Raw genomic sequence first — 26,567 nt, 5'->3', positions numbered from 1 at the left:
TTTCATCACCGTTTAACTGTTCCCCTCACATTCAGTCTCACCTCCAGGCCTGTGCCCACCACGTGGGGGAACTTGTCAAATAAATATAAATCAAAAAGTAAACGTTTATCCCACAGGATACCGTGAAAGTTGCTACGAATTTTACACTGGATTGTGCAACATTACAGTATTTCTAATCCAGGATCAGCTGCAAAGCCTCAAGGGTGCACATGCAGTATCTCCCATGGTGCACCGGTGCAGCATGGGTAGCGTTGCTCACAGCAGCACGCAGAGATGGTGTCGCAGACGTTTAGCCTGGAGGGCCATTTGGTTATACTCAGGGGAATGCTTGTTGTGTCAGTCATTTGCAGCGACCGCTAAAGAGTGCACTTAGCATCCTCTGTTTCCCCGCAGCAAACATGTGGAGAGTGACATGATACTGTACGAGAGCCTGGACAACATATAACATTTCAAAGCAATTTCCTAATTGTTTCCAGGCCAAGGTCGATAGCCTATATGGAATCAATCCCTTCTTTCAAACTTTTTTCATCCACAGATTGGGAAACATTAAAGTGTTAAGTAAACTTGACCCAGGCGGGCTAATTCATTGGGAAATAGCTGTGGTTTGTACATTCAGAGCCATATCAGTGACAGTCAGTCAGTGGCTTTTCTCCTGCTTGGATAGTCACCATATGTTTGGATGGTTTTCGGGGCACAATCATGGAGCAGGCAGTCACTGAGTAATGACATTTGTTGTCTGTGATGAGGAACTGTTTATGAAAGAGAAGAATAGATTAACCAGCATACCTGGAGGCAGGGGTATATGCACCATATGCTCTGAGTACATCATAGGGAGGGATTATGTTATAAACTCAGAGCTCAGCAGGTTTGTGGAGTAGCAACCATGCTGTGCCTTTGTAAATGTTTTATGGTAAAATTTGCAGATTAAATCAGAAAGGAGTTTGATTTCAGACAAAACTGCACAAACTACACTTTTCAATACCTTTGAATTATTGCTTGTTTTCTATATTCTTGATAAGACAGTTAAAGAAACAGCCTCTCTGCCTCTGACTGTCTTATAACACAAAGCTTCACAAATGAGCACAGAAACAGGTGCATTAAACATCAGAGGTACCAGACTTTGTTTTGAATTTTATTTGTACAGTAATGGTGTGGAATATTATCCAGTAATATATGTAAATAAATGATCTTATATATCATTGTAAAAGCTCTTTACACTCTAACTGAATGCACCTCAAAACTCAGATCCGATATGCAATGATGAGGTAGACATTAATAATGGTATTTTCCACCCTCTGCAACAAAAAATATCGAATACACCTTAAATTACTCTTATCAATGTAAGAAATATATGATTATCATGAAACTCTGTACATCACAAATAATAAAATAATTATAGAATAAAAATTATACCGATTTGAGTGCATTTTGTATATTTACAAAGAAATGCAGTTTTCTCATTTCTTCATTCGTTGCACTTTTGTAAAGTTTTCAACTGTACAAATATTTACAGCTCAAAAAAAATAATGAACAGCAGTGCATTCAAAGCTAATGTGCATTTAAATAGCGTCTCGTTTTCGAGTCTTTTTCTTATATTTTCGTCATCAGAGACAAACTCTGCCTGACCGCGTGTCCTTGGCGCAGTCAGATGCGGAAGTGCATTTCGTAACGATGCAGACTTTTGAGCTAAAAGTTCGCCTCAGTTATGTGTGCTTCTTTTTTTTTTCCTTTTTTCTCTTTCTGATTTTCATAACAGGGCCCCGGTCAGGCACGAGGCTCTCTGCGTGTCGTTTCAGTTCAAACAGGCGCGCGATGCCATTCCACTGGTCCCCACTAAGGCAAAAAATCTCTTGACGGCATTTCCACCACCATCTTTTCTCCTGTGCTCTGACCAGACCGTGTGTATGTGTGTGCTGTGTGTGTGAGTTTGTGAGTGCGTGTTTGGTAGATCTGACATTCACCCTCTTTTTAGGAAAACAAGCACTTGCTCGGGCCTGTAATGACTCCAGCTGGACGGTGGCAATTACGGCCTGGGTGCACAGACCCAAAAGAGTCCGGGCCTGGCAGGCAGGATCACACGGCAGAGCTGTAACAAAGCGCTGTCCTCTGGCCTCGGCACGAACAGGTGCACAGCCGGGCTCCCATCCCAACAGGCTCCCATCTCGCCTCGTACCCAGTCTCTGTGCCATATGGACGCGTCTCTCTCTGGGAAACAAAAGCCTGTTTGATGAGCGCTGACCTGTTGCGTGGATGGGAATGAAGGCGTAACACTTTAAGGCATAGAGTGTGAATTATTGTTACCGTGCTGAGTCTGAATAAATAGCAGAAATCGCCTTCGCGTGCATCCCTTTTGAATAAAGATGAGGCGCGTCATGCGTCAAAGCATTTCCCACCTGTGAGGGCTTTACGTCTTCAACCTGCAGGGACCCGTCAACACTCATCTTTGATGTCTTTTTCAGTTTTTATGAGCTCAAGGGCCGCTACCTGCACCCACACTGCTCCACCACCATGTCCTCGTACTGTTTGTACACCACGTTGTTGCCTGAGTCTATGTACAGGATGCTGATGGGGCTGAGTTTGGTGGGGACGCAGCAGCTGGGTGGGGTGCTATTAGGGTCCATAGAGTTCATGAGCGTCTGTATGATAGCGTGGTTGGTCGGCTCGAGGTGCGACCTGAGAGGAAAGTCACACACCCCCTCGCAGTGGTACGCCTCGTAATCCAGGGGCGCGATGATCCAGTCGTCCCAGCCCAGCTCTTTGAAATTCACGTGCAGCGCCTTTTTGCTGCACCTGGATTTGGACTTCTTCCCGTGCCTCTTCCCGTGCCGGTTGCTCAGCGCTGTCCTCCGCCGCCGCCGAGGACCCTCTCCCTTCACCCCCTTCAGTGACACCCCCTCCTCCGTCGCCTTCACCACCAACGCCTCCTCCTTCTCGCCCACTGACCTCCGCGACTTGATCTTCTCCTTCATCTCGTTGAACAGATTCTCGCGCCTCTTGGAGCGCGTATAGGCCACCAGGATGGCCTTCTCCCGCTGGGGCCGGCCGCCCCGGTCCAGACCCAGCTGCCTCAGGTCCACCTCGATGTCTGATTTGCCCAGAGTGACGCGGAGCTGGAAGCAGAGCTGGTTCCCCTGCTGGTGATGATGGTGGTGGTGAGGATAATGGGCCTGATGGTGATGATGCTGGTGTGCTTTGAACATTTCCCACACGTCCAAAACCTCCCAACCGGCCTTGGTGGAGTCCAGCGGGTCCAGAGACCTAGAGTCCAGCAGTCTGTCAGAGCGACAGGGGTAGAGCTGGACGTCGTACAGACCCGTGGTCTGCAGGGAACTCTGCAAATCCCCGCGCGCTCTCCTAAATATCCTTAATTCCGCCCCGACCAGTTCCTCTTTGTCTGAAAGGGTTGAGACATCAAACAGATACTTTTGTCTTCGCAGAGGAGAGTGCAAAAGATCGTCTGCAAGGATAAAAGAAGAAAATAATTGCAGTCAGATTCACTTAGGGTGTACAGTGTTCAGAGGGGGGTGGGGGGACTCACATTCTCCCACAGAGGCCTTCCCTCTCACTCTCCCTCTGCTTTCTTCCCTTGTTTTTCAAATGTCCACTCTGAACCTGCTTGAAACAAACTGTAGCCGACAAGTAGAAAAAAAACCCTCTGTTAACTCCATCTTTATGATCGATAACTGTCCTGTCGCCTCACCTCGATCAATGATATGTGAGATTTTTAACCATTCTTAAACCCAGTGTAAACCTTTGATCCCAACAGTGCGTTTGATTTGATTTAATGATTTCATTCTTCTTGTTGTGATATTTTTGAGCCCTAAAGATCAGATACTGAGATGTCAGAGCAGCTTGAAGGATTCCCTGGTGTGTTTCAAAACGTTGCTTTACTTCATTTGAACAATTACAGGCAAATAAATGATGCAAAGCTTTAAAATGCTCCACAGCTCACAGCGTCCATGTCTCATATAGAAAGATTCTTGTCTTTTCTCACACTAATGTAAATATGTGATGCATTTATCCGTTAATAAGGTGTTAAATTTCGTTGCAGTGACAATAATCCAATCTAAATGTAATGCAGTGTCACTATTAATCAAAGCCAGCATGTTTTAATGGAAACATACTCTGCCTTCATTCCACTTGATGACAGATTAATTATTAATTTCCAGCTTCTTGACAGAGTGGAAGTGAACTTTTCCCTCTTTATGGCCTCAAAGGCTCTTAAATCTGAGCAGCAGTCACAACTTCAGAGATGTTTTCTTTTTGGAGAACTCTTGCAGAGTTGTGAGGCAAAGAAAGAAGGAAGGGAAAAAAAACAAGGGGCCTAGTGATGTGAAGGCCCCTGGGTGCTGCCAGACACAACGGACCAAAGGCGACATACTGTACACTCAACGGAACAATACACAATTAATGCATTATTCCCCGCTGCAGACCCAGGAGGCCTGCAAATATTCAGGCAAGGCGAACCAATGAGGGTGAACTGTAACAGTGTGGAACAATGCATGAAAGGAGTGCGAGTCCACTGTTAGAGTTTTCAGCTTAAAAAGGAGGAAATCAGCCTCTTAATTAAAAAAAACAGTTTTATTTTTGGGTCATTTATCTCAAATATATGTATCACCAAACTGCCACTTGCTGTATATTTGTTACTTCTGGGTTAGGCTTATAAAACAATTAACTTTCTTTTAACTAGTTCGTTTCACTGACCCTAACGGAATTTTTAACTAGCCTACTGGAAAATAATTAATGTGGAAAAAAGTAAAAGAAAAAATTGAAACATGCCACTGTCGATGACTTAAAAAAAAAAAAGAAAAAAAAAGTTTATATTAAAGTAGAATCTGAGAGGAATTTACACCTCGGTAATTAAAGTTTGAGTAATTGGTTTTTAAATTACACAAAGATTTACGCTTTTTCTTAAAATGTCAGATTATTAATCCAAAACATGTCCAAAGATAGTTTATTTTGTGGTTGAATAAAATAAAAGTTCATCGTCACAGTTCTTCGTGTAATTTCTTTCTTTTTTTCCAGATTTTTTTAAACATAGTAAAATTGGCCCACCCTCCTCTAAACAACCGTCTGACATATTTATTAAACTCGCTCTAAAGAGGGTTTTCAGTCTCCTTGTCAGTTTCCCTCCGTGAGTCCTGCACAGTCCAACAGTAAAACAGATTCAAACCCTGTGCTGGTTTCAGGGACTTGGTCCGTATGGTCTGAATTAGGATTCTTTTTTTAATAAGACCTCAAACAAATCGAATACAAGTTCACCAAATAATTAACAGTTCTGAATTCCCAACTTCCTCATTAGAGCACTTCCCCTCTTATATTTCATCCCATCCTGCCAACGACAACATTCCGCTTCAAACGCGCCTGCACGGACTGACTGACTGACTGGCTGTTTGAATTACTGAGAGATATCCGTGTTGACAGTTCAAAATGTATAAAGCTGTCTTAATTTCATTATTGGTTTTTTTTTTTTTAACGGAACTTTTTTCATTACGCACATGCCTCTCAGTGGATAACTGGATAAGAATGCGCTAAATTGAACTTTGTGGTTAAAACGGCATCCTGTGCACTTTTGTTTGACCTTGTATCTTGTATTGAACAAATGAAAAACATGTTTTTGTCATCCATGCCTCAGTTTGGAGAGAGGGAGGGCCGGGCTGCACCATCTGCGCTTTAATGAGTTACCCCAAGTGCCAAAAGTAATTTTCAGATTCGGGTTATTCTTTTCTGATCTTGCCTTTTGTGACCTCCAGGAAACACCCTGCCTGGTTTTATAAGCAAAATTCATTAAGCCACAAAAGTGTGGAAGCCAAAGAAGCCGTAGATCACCAGTGCAATCAGTAAAACATGTCTCTGTGAGGATAATTAATGCGTCAAAGACGCAAAACCAGTTACTTTACGCGTCAAAAAGCTGCCCCGTGTGTATTTCCCTCCTGACGGAGATGGTTTGAGCAACTCCCAGATGAGGCTCTTTTTGCAGGTTAATGCAGAGCAACACTTTGGGGATGCTGGGAGGGATCCCAAAAGAAAACGAATGCGCCTGAGCTGAAAGAAGAGGAAGAAAAATAATTTTCCGTAATTAAAGCGGCGGTCGCAAAGGGAGGTTCCGCAGGAAAAAAAATATGAACCACTTCACAGCGGAGGAAATGCTCTTTCATTTTTTTTCCTCTCGTCGTTTTTTGGTGATGTGCCCATCGTGGCAGAGCTGGGTCATTATGGGAGAATAGACAGTGTTTGATATGTTATGACATGAACACTCAATTAGATCACCGAGTTCAAATACTCCAATCAGCCGTTCGATGCCAAGCAGCTCTCAGAGGGTCCAGCTCGGGGTCAGAGCCAGTGACACATCACATCAAAATCACAGGAGAAAGTGAGGCGTTTTTCCTATCAAATCAGTTCACACTGCAAGAAGTGGCAACAAGGACGGGCCTTGAGCTTTATCTTCATTCTTAAAACCACTTTTTTTGTCGTTGAAGGAGAAACAGTGCGAGAGTTAGCAGATCCCATTTTAACTGCAGGTTAATTTAGAGTGAAATGCTCCATTTAAAATATTCATATTTTAAAACGTGTTCATTGAAAATAGAGCTGGTTTGCCTACAGATATTTGCACACCAGGTGATTTCAGAGATAACAGGGTTGTTTTAACAGCCCACTCTGCTCCACATATCTCGCAATCATGGATATTTTTTGCAGCGCGCATTCTGAGGGTCAGAGTGTTTTGGGCTGGAGGGAACGCAAACAAAGATAGCTTTTATTTTCTCCAGCAAAGATTAACTCGGTTTATGTCCCCCTGTGTGTGTGAAATGTGTTTGTGTTTATCAGATTGTGTTTGTTCTCCTGGGCTGCTTAAATCACTTGGTTACGCATGTTAACTGACCCAAACACCTGCTTCTCACACCGAGCCGCTCCACTCTTCTTTGTCAGGACAAGTGGGCCAAATTGAGCAACATCATGGTAATACTTTCAAAACACAAGAACATGACGGATATGTGGGTTGGTGTTTTAAATTCCGCGGCTTGAGCCAAGAGTTTGCGTTTGGAGATGTAAAAAAAAACTGAAAATGAAACAAGTGAGCGAAATTACAAACATGGAAAGTTAGCGAGTCGTTCACGTGGTGTTTGGAAGCAGAGCAGAGCGGCTGCAGTCTGCACTGACAGAGATTTATAGCCTTCATTTAGAGAGCGCCTTAATTAGTGTTTTACTGTCGTGTTACCCGGAGGTTAATTTAACTGTAATATAACTTAATACTCGGAAAAAGTTACGTTTCAGCAGCTGAAACATCTGAGAGCATAATGACAGAGCGCTCCACGAGCAACATGATATTCTCCAGCTTCTCTGACTTCTTGTTCAACGCACATTGGAGTATTCTACACATATTTTCTGTGCGTAAAACTGCATTTTTGCCTGTTTCAAAGCGTGCGTAAAAGTCTCTGCCGTGATCTTGTCTCCCCTTGTGTCTCCGCATCCCTACAGTTTTCAGAATCTTTTAGTAATCTAAACAAAATAAAGAATATTAGACATGTCAGCTGAGGACAAAGTGTGCCACAGAATTATGCAATGCCGAGCAGATGGAGCTGGCAGCAGACAGAAACCAACCTGTTCCTCTGTCCACAAAACTTGTGATGGTGTTGGCAGATTTCGAGGAGCGGAAAAAGCTTGCGTTTAGTCCGAGCTTCTCTGCAGCCGAGTAAGTCCTGTAAATGGAGAGCATGTATTCGTGTGGCACAATAGCGTCCTTTAGGTCGTCTTTGTGATGACCCACGATGGGATGCGTAGACGTGAAGATGTCTTTTAGGAATTTGGATGACCTTTGTCCGTTCTGATGAGAGATCCTGGCTCCCCTGTTTCTCCTCGGTGCAGAGGGAGAGATGATAGCAGCAGACTGAAAACAAGGTATATTCCCAAAGAAAACAAGCAGCAGGCCCAGATATAGCGTCACCAGTCGAGATGCGTCCATGGCTGGAAGAGTCACCGAGAGATGTTCAGGAACTCGTTATTTCCCGCTCAGTTGGTTTGGACTCGAGGGGCCGCCGGAGTCGGAGATGGTGTGCGCGTCAGGGTCGGAGAGCTGCTACTTTTGTGCTCCCTGGTCGCACCAGAAGAAGTGTGTTCTGCGCTGTGGACTCCACACAAGAGCAGAGACTGCTGGGCCGAGAGAAACACGCCCACATGGTCCCTCAGTGCAGGGCTTCCCAAACTATTTCATGTCACAGACCACCACACGGACGCGCACTGAAGAGCAAACCGCGGAAAGAAAAGTTTATATTGTTGCTCAGAGGTTCACCGCTGAACCATCCACACTGTCCACGGCTTCTTACTTTAAACTGTAAACTGATTTCACACGTTTGTGTGATTTATTTATTTGTTTTATTTTAGATGTGTAATCCCACTTTGCTGGTATTTAACTAACTCTGTTTTAATGCAAACACAAAGAAAAAAAAACACCTTTGAGCAGCAAAGAGCTCTTCCGTTATCACTAAATTTATAGGGCTGACTAAAGGACACACAGATCAACACTATTTCAGGAAAGAAAAAACTACACCAGAGTTACGGTCTTGCTTATCACAAAGTCTTTGGGAGCCTGGAAGCTTTCAAGGACAGTTCAGGAAAGATTAGATTAGATTTTACGCACTGATAGGCTGAAGTGATTGATAGCATCATAAAGCAACGACACCTTTTACAGAAACATCATTAGATACTGAGTTGAACAATTAATTGAGAGTAATTAAAGTGAATCACTAATGAGCAAGATCAAGAACGACACGGGGCGTCGAGTAGAGCAGAAGAGAAAAGAAGAGGGAAGAGTCATTTCTTCAGAAGTAACCCCATAAATGTAGGTGCATTTTAACCCGGAGGTTTTATCACAATAATCCCAAAACACAGACTTGACCAGACATAACGTTTCATTAAAGTCATTTAAACAACACTGGCGACCTCTAGTGGCCATTAGTTTTAATCACAGTCTGATGTTTCCCAAATTTAGAAACGAGGACAAATGCTGCGTTCAAGTTCTCTGGGAAAATAGTATTACACATTGCTCAAGTCCTGATTGACTTTCCTGCATCTCAGCGAGAATGGCTTATTTTTTAGTCAACAGTAAAACACAGCCAACACCCAAGGATGTGTCAGGGCTGGTCAACTCAAACCAGGAATGGGCCGTTATGAATCTTTTAATAAAATTTAGAGTAAACTACGTCTGAACCTACTGGGGTTTGTGGGCAAGAATCATATTTTAGGGTATATAACTTCCAATAAGAAGGGGAGCAAACTCTTGATTTAGTAGGTAATTAAAAAGGAAGCTGTCAAATGTTCTCTGTGGCTTTTGACACTTGAATGCACAATGGATCCTCCATATCAAAGATACCAGCAAGGTTTCTCATTTCACCTAGACTTGATGTAAAGCTCTTGTGAGTTTCATTCTGTTAACCGATCAGTTCCCAGAAAATATCAGGTCTGCTCTGAGTTCCTTTAAGGTTGAGGGCTCACCTTTTTACAGCAGCTTTTTTTTTATTTTTAAAATAATTTTAACAAAATTATTCCAACATCTATTTTACGGCACAATTTTGCACTGTGACTGGCATGCTTTTATTTCAAAACCTATTTTTACTTTATTTAACCCTCTTAATATTTGATTACATTATTTCATTATTTATTTATTTATTTATTTATTTATTTATTTATTTATGTGTTTGTTTATCATTTATTTTACTACGTTTACTTTAATGTATCATTTTGATTGATTTTCAATTTGTTTCTTTAAATGTCTGCTTACCTTTGTATTGGTTTTTGTCTTGTCTTTTATGAAACTGCCTTGCTTGCCTTGACTTGCCTCCTTTGGCGCCCCCTGTTGACAAATCTGGAGGCCTACAATTTCTTCCTGAAAGTCCTGTTTATGTTCATTTTGTTTTGCAGATTTATTAAACCCTTTTTCACAAGCTTTAAATTCCAATATGTGACACAGTGTCAAAGTGTAAGTAAACTCTAAAATTACAGTGTGAAATGCAATCCCGCACTGATCATGTATGTGCTTCTTTGTACCACAAGGATAATTTTAGCCTATTACTTATGACAATTTTTTTTATTTTATTTTATTTTTTTTATGTTTTTTTTTTATTTTTTTATTTTTTTTAAAAAGATTACTCAGATGTTTTTGAAAACCTATGTGCACCCCTGTATCATTGACTGTAGGGGAGGAGGGCACAGCAGTGACAGAGGTCAAAGTGATGGGATCTCATTGTCAGCCCGTCTTATCTGACACCATCCAGCAGAGGGCCTCAGTGATAAGAAGATAAACAGCCACTGCTGACAGATCGCATGCTGACATATGACTCAGTTATTTAGAGTTTCCACCCTAGGCTCCTTCACTAACCACCCTGACACACACGTGACGATGTCCACCTGCGCATGCCAAACCAGACCCACGAAAATAGAAGGATCTCCAATCATATAAATCATTTGTTTTGTGAGGAAATACATTTTTTCTGCTTTATTTCACCTTCTTGACCCAGTGGCGCAGTTTAAAGGCAGACATCTTGGTATTTTTATCATGGGCTACATAATCTTAATATAAACGTGCACAAGCAGCTGCTGCCTCACTGATTTCAGCACCATGGAGAGCAAACTAGCTTCTGTACTGACAGGAAGTCACCACACTGCAAAGCCAGACCTCCTGCAGGCACTACACATATTTTTTAGTCTGTATTTCATGTTTTTCATGATACCCACAGGGTTATACAGTGAGCCTTCCAACAGCCTTGAAATGTGGAAATTTATGCAGCATCTTAAAGCCAGAACTGCGAAGAATTTGAGGTGGAAAAAAATCCCTCTATGAGAGGATCAATAATAGTAGATATTATATGATATGTGTTGATATTGAAACCATGCATGTTTTGGTATTATACACTGACAGGCGTCGTATGTTTACCTTCATGCTACGTTAAATGAGATCCCGTTGTACGCATGAGCAGTTGAACATGTCAGAACATGTAACATGCTCAGCCTATGCTTTTTATACGGTGGAGGGGATTCAGTGGTTAAGTAATGCATCTCGGGTTATGTAACTCGCTTGGGATGGTCGTCATATTGCGCGTGCACACTCAGTGGTCTCGCTCCTTGTCCAATCGTGCGTGTTCTCAGTCAGCACTCAGCTCTCCTCCACCCGACACCCACCCACCCAGCAGCAGCAGCAGCAGCAGCAGAGCGCAGGCTGCCACCGCCGGAGCAACAGCAGAGGAACGACCCTTTGTGCTTCACCGACTGACACGCATCCTTCAGGGAGGAAACACACCCAGACCAGCCGGGTGAGCACTGAATTTTGTTTTCCTTCACAAACAGCCTCTTAAATAATCGTATTTGTGGCATCAGAGTTAAAAAACGAGCCAGACTGCTGGCATGGGAGCAGGTGAGGTCAGGAGGAGCTGTTTACAAGTTCAGGAGCGAGTCTTTTGTCAAACCATACACATAAAAAAAACGCTCAATGAGATCTTTTATCCAGATTTGGAATGCGATTTATGATAAGGGGTTCAAAATTGTGACCTTCCATAAATAGTGGTTTAACACAGTGTGGTCCTTTATACTAGAGGCGGCGGCATCTCTGAGCCTGAGAAAAACATCCTCAGCAGCAGCAGCAGCAGCAGCAGCTGTGGGGGCGCCACATGAAACAAAACAAACCTCATACCTATGGATAAAGCCTCAAAACATACATTTAAAAACCCACAATGATATAAAGACGTGTGAAACAGGATGCTGCACTGGTAGCTGATATCAGGATTCAAATTAAGCCTCAAGCCAAAGTTAAAATTGTTTTTTAGTGAAATCTGGGAACAAAGGGAAACGTGTAAACAGGTCAACACATGGCTGTCACTTTCCAGGGTTAATTGATTAAAGCATGACTTCTTATTGGTATTCCAAACATTTTTGAAATAATGTTTGTGATTGAGTCTAATTCATTCCTTAGGGTTAAAACCTAAAGAGACCATTGGTGCAAACTTCTTGCTTTTGGTCATAATGTGTTTTGTCTTTGAGGTAAAAGCCAAATCTCTCATCAAACCTCAAGGGAAAAATATCTTATGAGAGTTACTCTCAGTTTCAGTTTGCTTTGTTTTTCCTGGAAGGATTACTGGAAGTGAAAGTGTTCACTCAGTATGGTATCATCCAGTGAGGAGGATGATGATGCAGACTGTTCAAGGTCTGATGAAATCAGAACAAGAGTTTCAAATGGCATGCTGCCCAGAGGAGAACAAAGCCTGTGTACAGTACACAACGTTCAGTCTGATTCATAGCGTGGCAAAATGATTGATAAGGGATGTCAGGACATTGATTTAGTTAAACATGTCTCTACCTGTTTAACTGAAACACCCATTTTCTCTATTTGTCACTACTCTATGAGCCATGGTTGTATTGTGGGTGTTTGGCTGTTGTTGAATTATACCGCTCTGTTTACATATTGATTGCTGTCATTTGGTTTCTTACTCCTGGTGGAAACAGCTACATATTTTTTAGTATGCAACCCTTGAAGCCCAGGAATCTTTTTTGGGTCTCTGCTAGAAAAATGACTTACCCAAATTGAAAAGAGTATATCTCCTCATCTACAAGGTTTTTCTGACACATTTTGGTGTCAGAACAAAGAGAACATTTGTAAAATTTGTTCAGAGGTGTCAGTATTGGTATTTATGTCATTGGCTCAAACAAACAAAAAGTTCAGTTTATGTATGACTTGGCTTACATGGTTGAATTTCTCCTGTTTGATCTGATGTGCAATGTGACTGTATACAGTATAAACGTGCTAAGTGCTTGTGTTACCTCAAAGCCCTCAACTGTGGGACCTCAGGGTTTAAAGGTTGAGCCTGATCATAACACAACGTGTGTTTCGTGTGGTATATTATTGACTCGATTGTATCATTTGTCCTCTGTTTGGTATTACATATCATACTGAACCATTGAAAAAATTATATCTTGTATTATTCCATATCTTACAATTTTTAGACTGTAGTGTGTTATATGACGTTGTATTAGATAGTGTAGTTTTACATTTAAAATCTTTTCATACCCTAACATACTGAGTCTTTGTTAGTCCGTCACTTCAAGATTAAATGTGGCTCATGTTGTACAAAATAACTACTAACGCTGTTTTAACAGGTGTGTCAGAAAAACAAATGCACTGAGTTTAGTGTTTATTTGTTTGAAATAACCATCAGCAGCCTCACATTAGTCAATAATCATCAACATTAGAGAGCACATCTACGGGTCTGGATTAAGGGACTTTATTATTCACGCCCACTCCATGCTGTCGACCATCTGGATGAAAAAAGAGCTTCAGTGTAGGCTTAAAGACTTGTGTACCAGCCATGTACACACACATCATTTCCCACTGACAGCATCCATCCAGTCTGTTTCCAGAACATCTGTCAACACCAAATTACGACACTCTTTTGTATAGATGTGCCCTTTGGATTGTGTCACTTAGAGAGTGTGGCTGTTTGTCACGGTAAAGAGCTTAAAATCCTGTGTTTGCATCTTAGGTAATGCTTAGCCTGCCCCTCGGTAGGTAGCCAATCAACACTGTCTGGAGTCAAGCAGAGGATCAAGGATGGAGCGGAGGAAAGGATACATAAGCCTGCTTTGGAGGGGCTATTTCAGAACCAGAACAAGGACAAATTTAATGGAGTCAGGCAAAATCCCATCAGAGCAGAAATCAATTTTGACACAGGAAGCACAGCCTTTGAGTGCTAGGAGATCTATGCAATCACTTCCAAAGTTACAACATTTTTTATATGTTTTTATATTTTATAATGGGCAAATATAACTGGAACCATGTTTAAGAAGTTAGACTAGAGGTATTTTAATCTCAAATATTTTCCCCATTTGTTTCCTTTTTGAAAACATATTCAATTGGCTAAAATTTATGTTCTAAAACTTATTTCTAAATATTTCCATCCGCTTCTTCATTTGCCCAAGTTATTTCTCCTTCCATCTCAGAGTCACTAGAAAGATTTTCACAGCAAAATTCAACATCCATCGATCCATCCATAGATTCATTCGCCTCAGGTTTTTTTTTTTTCATAAAATATTTATCTTTTGTAATTATCATCAGCTTTTGTGTTATTAAAACAAATTTAATTAAAAAAGGAGGAGAATGTTACCTGTAAAATACAGTTGAAATGTGAGTCAGTGGTGCTGTTTGAGGTAAAACAGAAGCTCCCTGGGCTCCCTGCACAGGGACACACTGTTCATTCAGTCAGAGAAAAACATCCAACAGCTGAATGGTGATCGCCCACACAGCACCTCGGCACACTTCAGATATTCTGTCGGTGAAGGACAGCGTGTAGGGAAGAGCAGGAGAAGCCTTCACTCTCTGCACATTCACTCATAATTGGTCCCATCTCGCCTCAGATATTCATGCAGCTCTGTTGCTAAGACTGTTGCTAGGGCACGGCTCTGGTTGCTCTGCCCGGCTTGGTGCTGATAATCAAATGCAATTGTGCCAGACAGTGTGCCGGGCAGGCCGTGCTTTGCCACAGAATCGTGATGCTGTGTTGGCCTTGGTATGAAAGTGAAACTGCAGGAAGGTGCTGCAGGCCATCCTGAACCAAACCTATTTCTGAGTCCGTAGAAAGAGATGGAGTTTGATTCCCACGACTCTCTGCTCTATTTGTGCAATCCTCATTGGGCCATGTTGGATGGAGAATAGAGGTTTTGTAGGATGTAACTTACAGTAGGGAATCAATAGGTGTTATCACTTTGTCACTGATGGAAACTGTTTGGGCGAGGTGAGATAAACATGAAAGATGGATTTTAGAAAAGGGAAAAGAGGATGCAGTGAGGGGAAAACAGGTTCAGAACCACTGATGTGGAAGCAGAACAGAGACCTTTGGGTCCATTACATCATCCCTGATGCAAAAAGGGGAAAACACGTATGTGCTTATGCAACAACCCCCCTCAAGCAACGACTCTGCGAGGGAATCAACAGAGGAGGAAGGAAGTGAAGGGATTATATAAAGTTTATTCAATCAAGTGTGAGAGAATTTCTGCATTATTTAGCGTTTAAGCATCAATAAGAAATGCATGTACCAAACTTAAGTTCAGTGTTAGATAAGAGTTTATCTCCACTTTTGTCTCCACTTGCATCCATTGTTTCTGCAGAGAGGATATGAAACTGCTTTATCATCTATTATATCCCAATGATAGAAGAACTTTTGGCAGAAGCCCAGCAGTTCTGGCACAGAAGACTGATAAGGAGAGCCAGTGAAGTTAAGCTGGGCAGACTCATGCACCAAATTGGGACAACTTTCATCTTTTACTGTTTCATCTTATTGTCATCAGTCAAAACAATTTAGATGAAAGAAGGAAGAAAAAACAGAGTCATATGTCTTTTCTGTAGCTCTGTGCAAACTCAGATATCCTTACTCAACAGAAAACACAAGCAGACGACTTAATGGTGATATCTGAAATGTATTTGTGGCATGAATGTGCATTCTCATTTATTATTTTAGGCCCATTAGCAGCATGGGTTTACAGCAATGTGGGAATGTTAGTTTTTCCAATACGCTAGTGAGACATTCAGGTTCCTATGAGAATTAACCACAAATTTTGTTGTGCCATTCTTGTTGGTTGTTTAAATTTGGACAAAAATTTCTTAAAAAACAACAGATACTCATCACCTCTTGAGGATAAAAATGACATGATGAGTTATCCTTTAAAGCTAATAGAAGATCAAAGTTTCTACACATTCAGTTAGGTATCTCATTCTGTGAATGACAGCCTACCAAAAAGTTTTGTACCGTTTCCTCGTGCCACGTTGATCCCCTGAGCTTATTTAGTGCCAGGATGAGGCTGATTAGTTTTTTAATTAAAAATAGTTCCACTGAATCCAAATCTGGCAACTAAACAAAGAAATGTTTGTAAATCATTTGGTTTGTTACTAAACCTCAGCAGAGCCAGTGGCATTATCAGCCTGTGCTGAACTTGTAAGCTGGCAAACTAAGACACAAAAAAGAAACAAGATCCCATGTATTAGAGATCACCCAATATCGTCTTTTTTAGGGCTGTTTCTGATATAGTAATCCATGGGATCAATAATTGATTTTTTAAAATGTGGGTTATGTTGCCAAATTCAAAAACTGTCAAATTGAGACTTTGGTATATTACAAACTTCAATATAAGAGTATATTATCTTAAGTCTTCATCAAATGTTTAAACAACATTCAAACCATGGACATCATGACCAGGAGTTAATAGTTGAGAAGAAAAGTTTCACCAGCAGTGCATCCAAAGTAGCAAAAGCAATTAAATAACTGATACTACTTGTGTTTTTTAAAGCAAAATAATCAGCCATAGGTCAAAGGTCAAACATCAGTCCTGATAATCGGCGAAGGCCCCTATAAAACATGTTGAAATGCTTGTATTGCCCAAAATCTCCAAAAGTGTAGCAGTCCACAGGCTGCTCGCTGTATCTAATCTGTCAAATCTTACATTTCCTCATCATGTTTTTGCAGCTTTTTTGATGTAATGTTCCCACAGGGAAGTGATTTTTAATACCAATCCAAAATCTGATTTGAAAAGGTTCTCAGACGTCTATTTTTAGACATGACGTGTGGAGTTGGCTCTGGGCTTCTTGTGCCATCTGTACCAGTCAGTGTGTGTGTAAGTGTGTGTGTGAGTGTGGTGGGCTGGATTTAGTGGCGTAACAGAGTTCAAACAGAGGGTCCTTGTTCATGAACGGTTAGAGCGCCACGTCGAGATGCTGCCACATCCTCAGCCCAGAGAAAGTGACTAACCTGATTTTTGTCCCATTTTTGTTTATTCTCCTCAGGAAACGTAAACAGTACGTGAAGCACAATGGGACCATTCCAAGAATATGAGGTGAGTCTAATCTGCACTAGTGCTGATGGGTTTCTGTCGTTTCTGTATGTGCATGAGCCCCATGTGATGAAGAAAAAGATGGTCAAACTGTGGTCCGACTGTTTGCTATATAATGCAAACAAACTCAACAGCCTTTTAAAATGATGAAAAAGGAGTTATGGTGGGTTGTGAATTTACCGTGCAGTGTTGAAAGATGTTCCTTTTCAACAGGAAAAGAAGTCACCAGAGAAAGGAAGCCCTCGCAGCCGTATCCCACGTCTGGTCCTCCATCCCTTCAGATCAAAGGACAAAGGCTCACCTCTGTCGGATTCACCTTTCTCAGAGGAAGAGGGGAGGGAGTGTGACATGAGCTCAGACCACTCCAAAAGGACCATCAGCACCAACAGCTTCTGCTCTGGTAAGGAGATCAGCTTGAGTGTGAGGAAAGCTGAATTTATTCCTGCAGAAAAGTCACTTTGAACACTTGTGACAGGCTGCAAGGTGCAAGACTGGTTCACAGTATTCTTTGTTTGCTGGGAAGGATGTGTTGAGACAGCAGTGGTGGCAGATTAAACCATGTCCTCAAGTCAAAGCTCAATCAAAATAATAATAATAATAACAATAATAATAATAATAATAATAATAATAATAATAATAAGTTAAAGAAATATATAATTATTGTCAAATCAAATCTATTTCATATTAGCAAAATGCCATGTACGATAGTTATTTTTTTTCTTAAAACAAATAAGAACATTTAAGCTAAAAATTTCACGAAGACATATTTTGAAATCTTTAAATAAAAGGAATGGAAGGAACAAACAATGTTGCTTTGGCAGATAAATGTAGGTGTATTCACTTAACTTTTCACTGCATTAGCTTAGCTGGTTTTAATGAAACATACTCAACTTCTTGAGATAAAAATAAATTTTACACTTCAATTTGGAACTTCAGAAATATCATCAACAATTGAATATATTTTATATATTTACACATCTAGTGTATTTATCCTCAGCTAAGGAAATTTTAAATAGAACAAAGAAAGACTCAAGTAAAATAAAATTTATTCTCATACATGAGAGTAATTGATAAAACCTTAAACTAAAAATTCTGTCATGTTTATTTCATGTTTTCTAAATTGGCCTACTTACCAAGCAGAGCAAATCAAAGACAAAAAAAGAAACACACTGGAAAGAAACCCTGTGTTTCTAAAGTCAGCAGCACGTGTGTATCTGTCAGCTCCGTTGTAAAAGTGTGGAGTTATTATGAAAGCTGTCGTGTTATCAGTCAGAAAACATCTGGGCTGAACCTTGAGCTCTGACTGTCTGCTTGTGTTCGCTGCCTGCCCCGCGCTGTCTGTTTTGGCTATTACTGTCTGTGTGCCTGTCTACAATAGATGACACCGGCTGCCCCACTAGTCAGTCTGTGTCCCCCTCCAAAACCCCGTCAGGCTCAGAGCAGAGTGACCGCGGCTCGCCCAAACTCCCCGAGCGCAAGACCAAAGTGAAGAGGGTGAGGGTGATGGCCGAGTGGAGCGGAGAACCACGGAGCTCGCAGAGGCACAAGAGGGAGCTGAGGTCGGCCATGAAAGCCAGAGGTAAAGAAGAATACAGAAAATAGAAAGATTAAAGATTAATATCTCTACTTTATTGAAAAACTAGAATGAAGATCAGTTTGTCATCTTAGGGCTGCAACAAATTTTTAAGATACAACCTACTGTGAAAAATATTCCTGTTTACTTCTGCATACAGACTTCTACATGCCAGTGAATCCCCAAAGACTAAAGTACAAAAACTGTGCATATGTCACATGACAGCATGCAGCAGATTCCTATGGCATGTCAACAAACATTAGCTGAAGAGCAGCTGCTAAAAGTAGGATAATTACTGGAGCTAATGGTGCTGTCCCACCCTGAGTTAAAGTTGCAAAAGATCAATGCTGATCTAATATCTACGATCTAAAAGCTACGGCCTCCTGCCAGGCGCCTTGGAATGATAATAGAAGACACAATGCACTCCAGCCTCAATCCTAAAAGGAAACATCCTCTTTTTTCAGTCAAGAGATGCAAGAAGACCTGCGTGGGCTTTGTTAAAATGAGCAAGAAGCTGATTGGTGGGAGGAAAATAGTTGCAGGAGCTTAGCCAATTAGACTGATTAGCAGGAGGTTACAACGCTGCCTGTATGGGATCTGACTCTCATTTGACTCACCTCATGGTGGAGGATCACAAAGTTTTAGAGTGTTTTAATGTCACAGTCATCACTCGACACAGTACCATGGTTTTGTATGATGGAAAGAGATGCTTCTCAGGTATGCCGTTGATTTTAATTTATCACTTAAAAGCAGATTTAAAATTCTCACTTTGGTTGGATTTTGTGTTAAAGTTTGTAGAGAAGCTTATTTGGAGAGCAGAAAGCACAGAATGACTGGATGTTATCAGAACAGGATGTTAATGAAATGAGATAAAGTGGTTTATCTATAAACTAACGTAAGTCTAACATTGGCTTTGGCTTATGGAGAGTGGCACAAGAAGCTGCTAAAAGCCACAAATGCTGCATCATGCTAAGTGTAAGTGTTTCTTACAAAAGCTGTGACAGGATTCTGCTTCATTTACTTTAACAGTCACACATAAAAGGTAGTGCTGAATATAAAGACATTTGTACAAATAGAAAAAAAACAACGCAAGAAGAAGCTTAAATTGTGTTTTTGTACCTACAAGTGAGGCTGAGTAGTTTTCTAAAGTAGCTCAACTGAGGACAGGGTCTAGAGGGTGTCAGAACTAGCATGCTTCTTGGTGAGGTTTGATATTTTTAATGTCATTTTTTTATGCTTTTAAAGAAAACTAGTAATTTTTGGGCTGTGAAATTCTTAGATATGTTGCAGTCTAAGTAAGAGGGTAGGTAGAGTTGGTACTCAGACTGTGGGCAGGCTAAAATCCAAACTTTGCTAAAATTAGCTTAATCAAGCTAACGTTTGCTAACCCAAGCTCCCAAAGACTAACATTCTTTCCAGGCAGTTTTAGCTTGGTAAAAACCTAATTGTTTTGGTTTGAGATGATGATTTTTTTTTAACTTGTAAGTTACCTGAAGTCAAACAGTAAAAATTCAGTTTATCTCAGGGCTATTAGTGTGTAAATGAGTGTATAATCTTAACAATGATGCTTCTCCTTGCAGGAAGTGAGGCAGACTTCAGCTCCTCCAGCAGCACAGGAAGCCTGAAGACCAAGGAGAGCCTCGTATTTAGCTCAACTGGAAAGAAAACTTCATCTCGCAGGTGCCAGTTAAACTAGAACAAGAAATGAATGTTCACTTAGCATTTCCAAACTTTTTGCTTTATTTAAGGGTGATATAACTTTCTATTTTTTCTTTCTTTAATGCTTTGAATCCAGTCGTGCTGCTCACATTAGACCGCTCCCAGTGTTCAAACCAGCAGGGATCTCAACAACAAACCACGATGCAGAGCTCTACGCTCCTTACAGGACCCCTCCAAGAGCTGCCTCCTCTACAAACAGCAGCAGCTGCAGCTCCAGCCCCACATCCAGGTACAAAACACGACTCACAGACGATACGTAATTGAAAAAATCCAGAGTAAAGACCGCTTATAAAGATGAGAGAAAATGCAGCATAATTTTCTGGTCACGTCCAGTCTTTATCCCAGAGGATTCATTACAAATCCAACCTCCAAACAAGAAGATTGGGATTGCAGTTTGGGCAATGTGCAGCATAACGATGAGTCAGTGGGTGGCTGGGATTAAGCTCAGACCATTTTATCATTTCCTCTTTTCAGTAGTCTGGGATTATACCGGTCATGATTTGGCTGGGGTTGAGATTAATGAGGATTTTTTGAAAAAAAAGCAAATGTCTGACCACGGTGCCCAGACAGTGACCCTGCCTGTTGTGGACAAATCGTAACTGGATTAGAGTGAATTCACCTTGGGTTTGTGGAGCAGTGTCATAAACATTTCAGATTTAAAAAAGCTGATTCTGTATTTAATAGCCTGAAGCTCTGACGTGTTTGGGACCACTGTGAATATCTGACATGGTGCTCAGGGCTCTTCATTATTTGAACAATTTTCTTCTGGCATTATGTATGTATCCAAGGTCTGCGGATGGTTTAACTTGAAGTCTTCTCTTTGCATAAACAACTTTAACTCAACCGTTAGCGTTTAAATTTCACGCAGCAGCTCAATCTGTATTCCCTCTGCCTAAATTCCACTCTTGTCACTTTAAGAAATTTCCTCTGCATGGCTAAGTGTCATGTGACATCTTTTCTCCCCACATGCTATCTTTTCCTGGGCTGTTTCTATTTCTGGCTGTGATGCAGAGCGCTCACATCAAAGCTTCAAGTGTCCCAGGTTGCTAGGATATTGTGCAATGAGAGGGGAGAGGCTCTCATGCTGCTTTGCATATTGTCCAAATCCACCCACTCATCCTCTATATAGGGAGGAAAAAACCTTTTATCAGTTCTTTACACTGTGATATCACTGATCATAGGACATGTAGAGGTCATTTAGATGTTAATGCAATTAGCTTCTAGATTAAGGGTTTTCCTTTAAGGTGATTTGTTTTTGCAGAGTCTGTCCGTATTGAGATAAACTAGCATTTTCAGGGCTTTTTCCCTCCAGTCAACATGCCAGTAATCCTGTGTCAGACAGTAATTCCAGGCTTCAGAGAGCATCTGCCTTAACAGCACTCTCTCAGTCAGACAAATTGCTGTCTACAGGGAGCTCTTTTACTCTAAACCATCAAACTGATTTTTTTTTTCTGCTGTTTCTTAAAATGATCTAGTTGAGATCTGATTGATCATGTCGGCTCTACCGAGGGGTGTTTTGTTTGGATTGAACTTAGCCTCTAAACCAATTAACTTGTCTCTCTGGCCAGCAGAAGAGCAAACCTGGGTCGATACCACTCCTGTGGAGACAACCATGGCATCAGACCCCCGAACCCCGAGCAGTATCTCACACCCCTGCAGCAGAAAGAGGTGGCCATCAGACACCTGAAGACCAAACTGATGGAGTCTGACAACAGAGTCCACGACAGGTCAGTTCAGATTTAGCCGCACAGATTTTCTCCTGTCGCGTTTTGTTTGAGGTTTAGGGGCAGAATGACCGTAGCTGTATCAGAGGGAGAAGCGATTGTGTGACGTAATGCCTTCTGCATCTCTGCTCAACCGTTAACATTCTACTCTGACATGCGAAACCACTGGAAAGATGACTATTGCATAAGATAGAAACAGCACGATACTGGTCACATCCAGCTTTATATGTGCTCTATAGGAGATAATCAAGCAGACTAATTTAAATCCTATTTGTACAATTGCCATCATTCACAAAGGTCTCTGTTAAAGTGATGTAACAGCCAGCTTTTTAGTCTAGCGTTAAAACTTGAAAGCATGAGAAGCTCCTCCTCTTCCTCTGACTGCAGGTAATAAAATCCTCCTGCCAACACCTTTTTAAAGCTCTCCAGGCAAAACATGGTCATTCTTTACACTTTTTTTATGGATTTGACATCCTGCCTGAGATTTAGTAGTGGGATCACTTTCCTAGTGGACTGGTTGTAAGAGCCAGCCAGGCTAGCCTACCATAAACTGAACTACTGAAGTTGTAAAGTAAACAGCTCAATGTGTAACACCACTTGCACATTTCAGTGCTCTTCTCTACAAGATAAAGTAAATAGGGATGCACTGATATGAACATTTTGGCTGATACAGATGTCTGATATTAATATTGCTGGTAGGGCTGATAACTGATATTCACCGATATCAATATTGGTATAAAAAAAAAAAAAAAAAAATCTGAGATGTGTTGAGGTAGTTCAGAGAGAAAGAGTGGCGTGATCGTAAGAAAAGACGACGGAGAGGATCATAGGATGGAGCGCCTGAGATGAACTTGATCTAAAAAAGTATGTTTTATCTGCTTTTTGGATCAAAAACAGGAAGAGAAAAATTAAAGAAGAGAGTCCACTCTTCTAAGATAGTTTTGGTGTTTACATAGTCATAGAAAACAACATTTTTGGGTCCTTAAAGATCGTTCAAGATGCTCTGAAAATGGTCGGCAGCTAATGAGTAAATATCGGCCCACTTTTACACATTGGCTGATGCCGATATGTAAAAAAATGACCAACATTGGTCAATACCGATAAATTGTGCATCCCTAAAAATATATAACCACTTTTTCCAAAATATCATTTGTAACTGGACCTTTTCCCTCTTCAGAGAGACAGAGATCGAGGAGCTGAAATCCCAGCTGAGCAGAATGAGGGAGGACTGGATTGAAGAGGAGTGTCACCGAGTGGAAGCTCAGCTGTCTCTCAAAGAGGCACGCAAAGAGATCAAGCAGCTGCGTCAGGTGGTGGAAACAATGAAGAGCAGCCTGATGGAGAAAGATAAAGGTATCCAGAAGTACTTCATCGATATCAATATCCAAAACAGGAAGTTAGAGTCCCTGCTGCAGAGCATGGAGCTGGCCCAGAGTGGCTCCAACCTACAGGATGAAAACACCATGGATTTCATGTGTGAGAGCCCTGATAGTGGTGGGAAGAAGATGGAGGAGGTTGGGCTGGAGCTGGGAGAACAAGGAGCAGAGGCGATGGCAGACAGCGGGCTGCTGGTCAACGATGAGATGGCCAACAGAGAGGACATTTTGGAGCAGGTGCTTATGTCCACTGCAGTGGATTTCAGTCAGGACAGTAGTGCTAAGCTTATGGCAGATCCAGATTCTGGGCCTGGGGTGTCTGCCATTTCAGAGGAAAGACCGTTCACGGATGATCCTGCCATACCCCCACCAGCTCTACCAAATACAGTTTCCACCACCCCCTCAGGCACACCTTCACAGCAGCAAACCGAAGATAAAGGAATCCAGACAGACATGGTGCCCATGTCTTCAGACCTGGAGGCTCTGCTCCTCCAGCTGCTGAAGTTCCACGGGGCAACAACGGGGGAAACAGCTCCGTCAGCCTCCAGCAGCCTTCAGGGCATCCCAAATCTTCCTACCACTGCCAATCTCCCCAAATCCACATCTCCCCCGCCCAGCATGCACACGCCTACTCCCCCAGAGAGCCCCGACACCTCCAGCGACTCCGGCATGTGCTGCTCTGAACCCACAGAGGTCCACCGGTTCATGGAGGAGCTGGACTTTGGTGTGTGTGAGGAGGAGCCTCCCTTGTCACCAGAGCTGGATGCGGTCAGAAAGCGTTACTGGAGCAACAGCTTCCTGGTGGATCTGGTGGCCGTGGCTGCCCCCGTGCTGCCCACAGTGGCCTGGTTGTACTCACGGCACGGTGTGGATGGAAGCGCTCCGGTGTATAACATTGCTGCTCTTATCAGGGGCTGTTGCATCATGGGATTGCACTCGCTTCGTCAAGTCTCTCACAGGCCGGATGTGTAAAGGCTTCAATCACGCATGCACGCGCCTAACTTTGAACTAAAGCACTTACACATCTTCTCTCGAGTTTTGTGAGATTTGTTGCATTTTGTTGAGCACTTGATGCAGTTGTTTTGGTTCAAACACTGTTTCTTTGCACTGTACAGTTACCATGAGTTGAAGCATACTGGTGACATGAAAGGGATTATTTTTTAATAAGGGTTATTTATATATTTATTTATCTTTTCCATGTAAAAGCTGATCATCTGGGTAGATGGTTACATGTTCTCATTGTCCTGTGGTGTCCCTAGTTGTCCTTTTGTTTGATAGGCAGTTCTTTATGTTGAGTTGAGATTTTGATGGAGGGAAGAATGAATGTTTGTCAGTTTGATGGGTCGTGAGACTATTGTTCAAAAGGAAACCTTAAACCTTCAGCCAAAGCTTTAATGTAAACTCACTGTTCATGTTTTGTGAAGAAATCTATTTTTTCCCGCCCAGGAGTAGAGCTTTATTCAGTACAGCCTGTGTATTGTTTATAGAAATAAGGTGATGCTTCAAAGCAACTGACACTTGTTATGTGCCTGAGCTATGTGCAATACTGGTGGTTTACATCCAATGTCCTTGTATCTTTATTATTAAAGCATGATAAATTCTAACCATGTCGTAGCTTTGTTATCTCTTACAGGGAGAAAAACTCCTGAACGGGAACAATGGTTAAAGTTTTGCTTACGTAAGATCTCTTGTTAAAGTAGTCGGAAAGAATAGGAGGGGCCGCGTTTTCACATTTGCACAAGATGTTCACATAAATTAATGAAAGGGAAAATATGACTGAATGGTACTGAGCAGTGTTCTCCTGACAGCTCCTCTTATGTAAAGCTTTCTCAGCCTGTATTTTCAGACGTCCCTTGGGTTGTCGGCCTGATGGTGTAAAGTGCGTTGGATCCACTTAACTGGGACCCTGCTGAAGCTGTAAACTGCTGTCTGTGGCCTTACACAAGTATAGAACTGGGTCATTGCCAAAGCAGATGTTCATCAACCCATGAAAACTAGAAATGCTCTCTTCAGTCATTACATAAGTCACATCAAATGAAAATTGAAGAAAAAAGCTGATTAAGTGCGAATGAACACTTTGCACATATACCCTGACTTCTGAACTTCCGCTTTCACCCCGACATATGGTGAAGTGTCTAAAATTGCATAACCTCTCAGTTCATAAGGCATCAGATGCTTTAATCCCCTGGCTGGTCTGTGGGTGCTAGATTGAATGAGTGGGCAGTGATGGTTGTAATTTCAACAGCTGTGAACACAAAAGTCTTGTACAATCAGTATATTTGATTATGAGGCCCTTCAGGCCGGTTATTCACCCATATAGTTTGTTCCCTTTTCAAAGACTGATGACGTGCATCGTCCCTTTTTGAAACTGGGCCAGTCTCTGGGAGGTTTTGGCAGGCTTGCAGTGTCCCTAGACAGATCTGGGTGACATTGTAATGGGGGTCAGATGAGCTACGACAGCCTTGTGCCAGCTTAGGTTAAACATCACTGCAGTGTCAACATTAAAATGCTGAGGTGATAACAAGACGTGTGCCCATGCTGGTAGGCTGTTATTGGGTATCACACACCTTAAAACATGCCTATGATTAAAAAGTATGTCATTTCAACATTCACTCTTGGTTCATCGGAGTAGCTTGCTAATAGTCACTGAGCACTCAACATTGTTTCCTGAGCATCAGCTTACAAAGATATCAAGGTCAAGATATCAAAGATTTGATGGTTGTTGGGCTTAAAAAAAAACCTGATTGCCAATTTGAGTTTTAAGGCCAATAATGGTGGGGCCAAAAAGGGTCGTTACGCAATAAAGTCAAACATTTTAGGCTAAAGGGACCACAATTGAATAAGTAAGGTCCCAAGACAACTCCTCAAAGAGCTGCTTCACTTTCAGGCCAGATAAAAAGCCAGAAAAAACGTAAACCTGTATGAATTTGTCTTCAGGTTACGACAAGTTGCTCCAAAATTTCTCACAAATGCAACAACACTATGGCTAACACATAGATCAACCAGGGGCATCCAAACTATTTTCAAGGAGGGCCCCACTGGATTTTATGAAATCACAAAGGATCAACATGTGGATTTGTTGACTATTTTTTTCAGTGATTTCTGTAAAATCAGCCACTAAGTGTGGTCAAACATTGTTGTGCCATCATTACAAACTTACGAAATCAAACCTCACCTGTCCCTCAATTGCCTCTTGAAACCAGACGATAAGTGGTCAGTTTTCTGCAGTTACACGCTACGTTACCATCAATAACCTCAGCTTCTTCTTAAGGAAAATGTTCTCCATTAGGGGGCGATATGGGGAAAATATGTCAG

The 26,567-nt window shown here is 41.7% G+C and overlaps 2 protein-coding genes across 5 annotated transcripts; one reads left to right on the top strand and one right to left on the bottom strand.

Annotated features, from left to right (window-relative positions):
* Positions 1 to 1,559: 1,559 nt before the first annotated feature.
* gdf6a (growth differentiation factor 6a) lies at positions 1,560 to 8,084 on the bottom strand. Its single transcript, XM_074683938.1, has 2 exons — positions 7,600 to 8,084; positions 1,560 to 3,457 (listed from the first exon to the last, which is right to left on the bottom strand). Exons 1-2 carry the CDS (start codon positions 7,958 to 7,960, stop codon positions 2,481 to 2,483), a joined length of 1,338 nt encoding a protein of 445 aa, XP_074540039.1. The 5' UTR covers positions 7,961 to 8,084; the 3' UTR covers positions 1,560 to 2,480.
* A 3,039-nt stretch (positions 8,085 to 11,123) lies between these two features.
* sybu (syntabulin (syntaxin-interacting)) lies at positions 11,124 to 24,856 on the top strand. Of its 4 annotated transcripts, none has more exons than XM_074683700.1 (8): positions 11,124 to 11,303; positions 16,814 to 16,863; positions 17,074 to 17,260; positions 18,293 to 18,439; positions 20,014 to 20,113; positions 20,229 to 20,381; positions 21,721 to 21,879; positions 23,054 to 24,856. In XM_074683700.1, exons 2-8 carry the CDS (start codon positions 16,840 to 16,842, stop codon positions 24,222 to 24,224), a joined length of 1,941 nt encoding a protein of 646 aa, XP_074539801.1. In that variant the 5' UTR covers positions 11,124 to 11,303; positions 16,814 to 16,839; the 3' UTR covers positions 24,225 to 24,856. The 4 variants fall into 4 exon arrangements, with proteins under 4 accessions (XP_074539801.1, XP_074539799.1, XP_074539800.1 ...); XM_074683698.1 differs by having other exon boundaries at positions 18,239 to 18,439; XM_074683699.1 differs by having other exon boundaries at positions 11,138 to 11,303; positions 18,239 to 18,439; positions 21,724 to 21,879.
* Positions 24,857 to 26,567: the final 1,711 nt, after the last annotated feature.

Source organism: Halichoeres trimaculatus, unplaced genomic scaffold (assembly GCF_033239565.1).
Source record: "Halichoeres trimaculatus isolate MK-OKI-2021-1 unplaced genomic scaffold, fHalTri1.1 fHalTri1_scaffold_12, whole genome shotgun sequence".
Lineage (NCBI taxonomy): Eukaryota > Metazoa > Chordata > Actinopteri > Labriformes > Labridae > Halichoeres > Halichoeres trimaculatus.
Note: the sequence above shows the minus strand (reverse complement) of the source record. Positions and strands in the feature narration are given on the sequence as shown.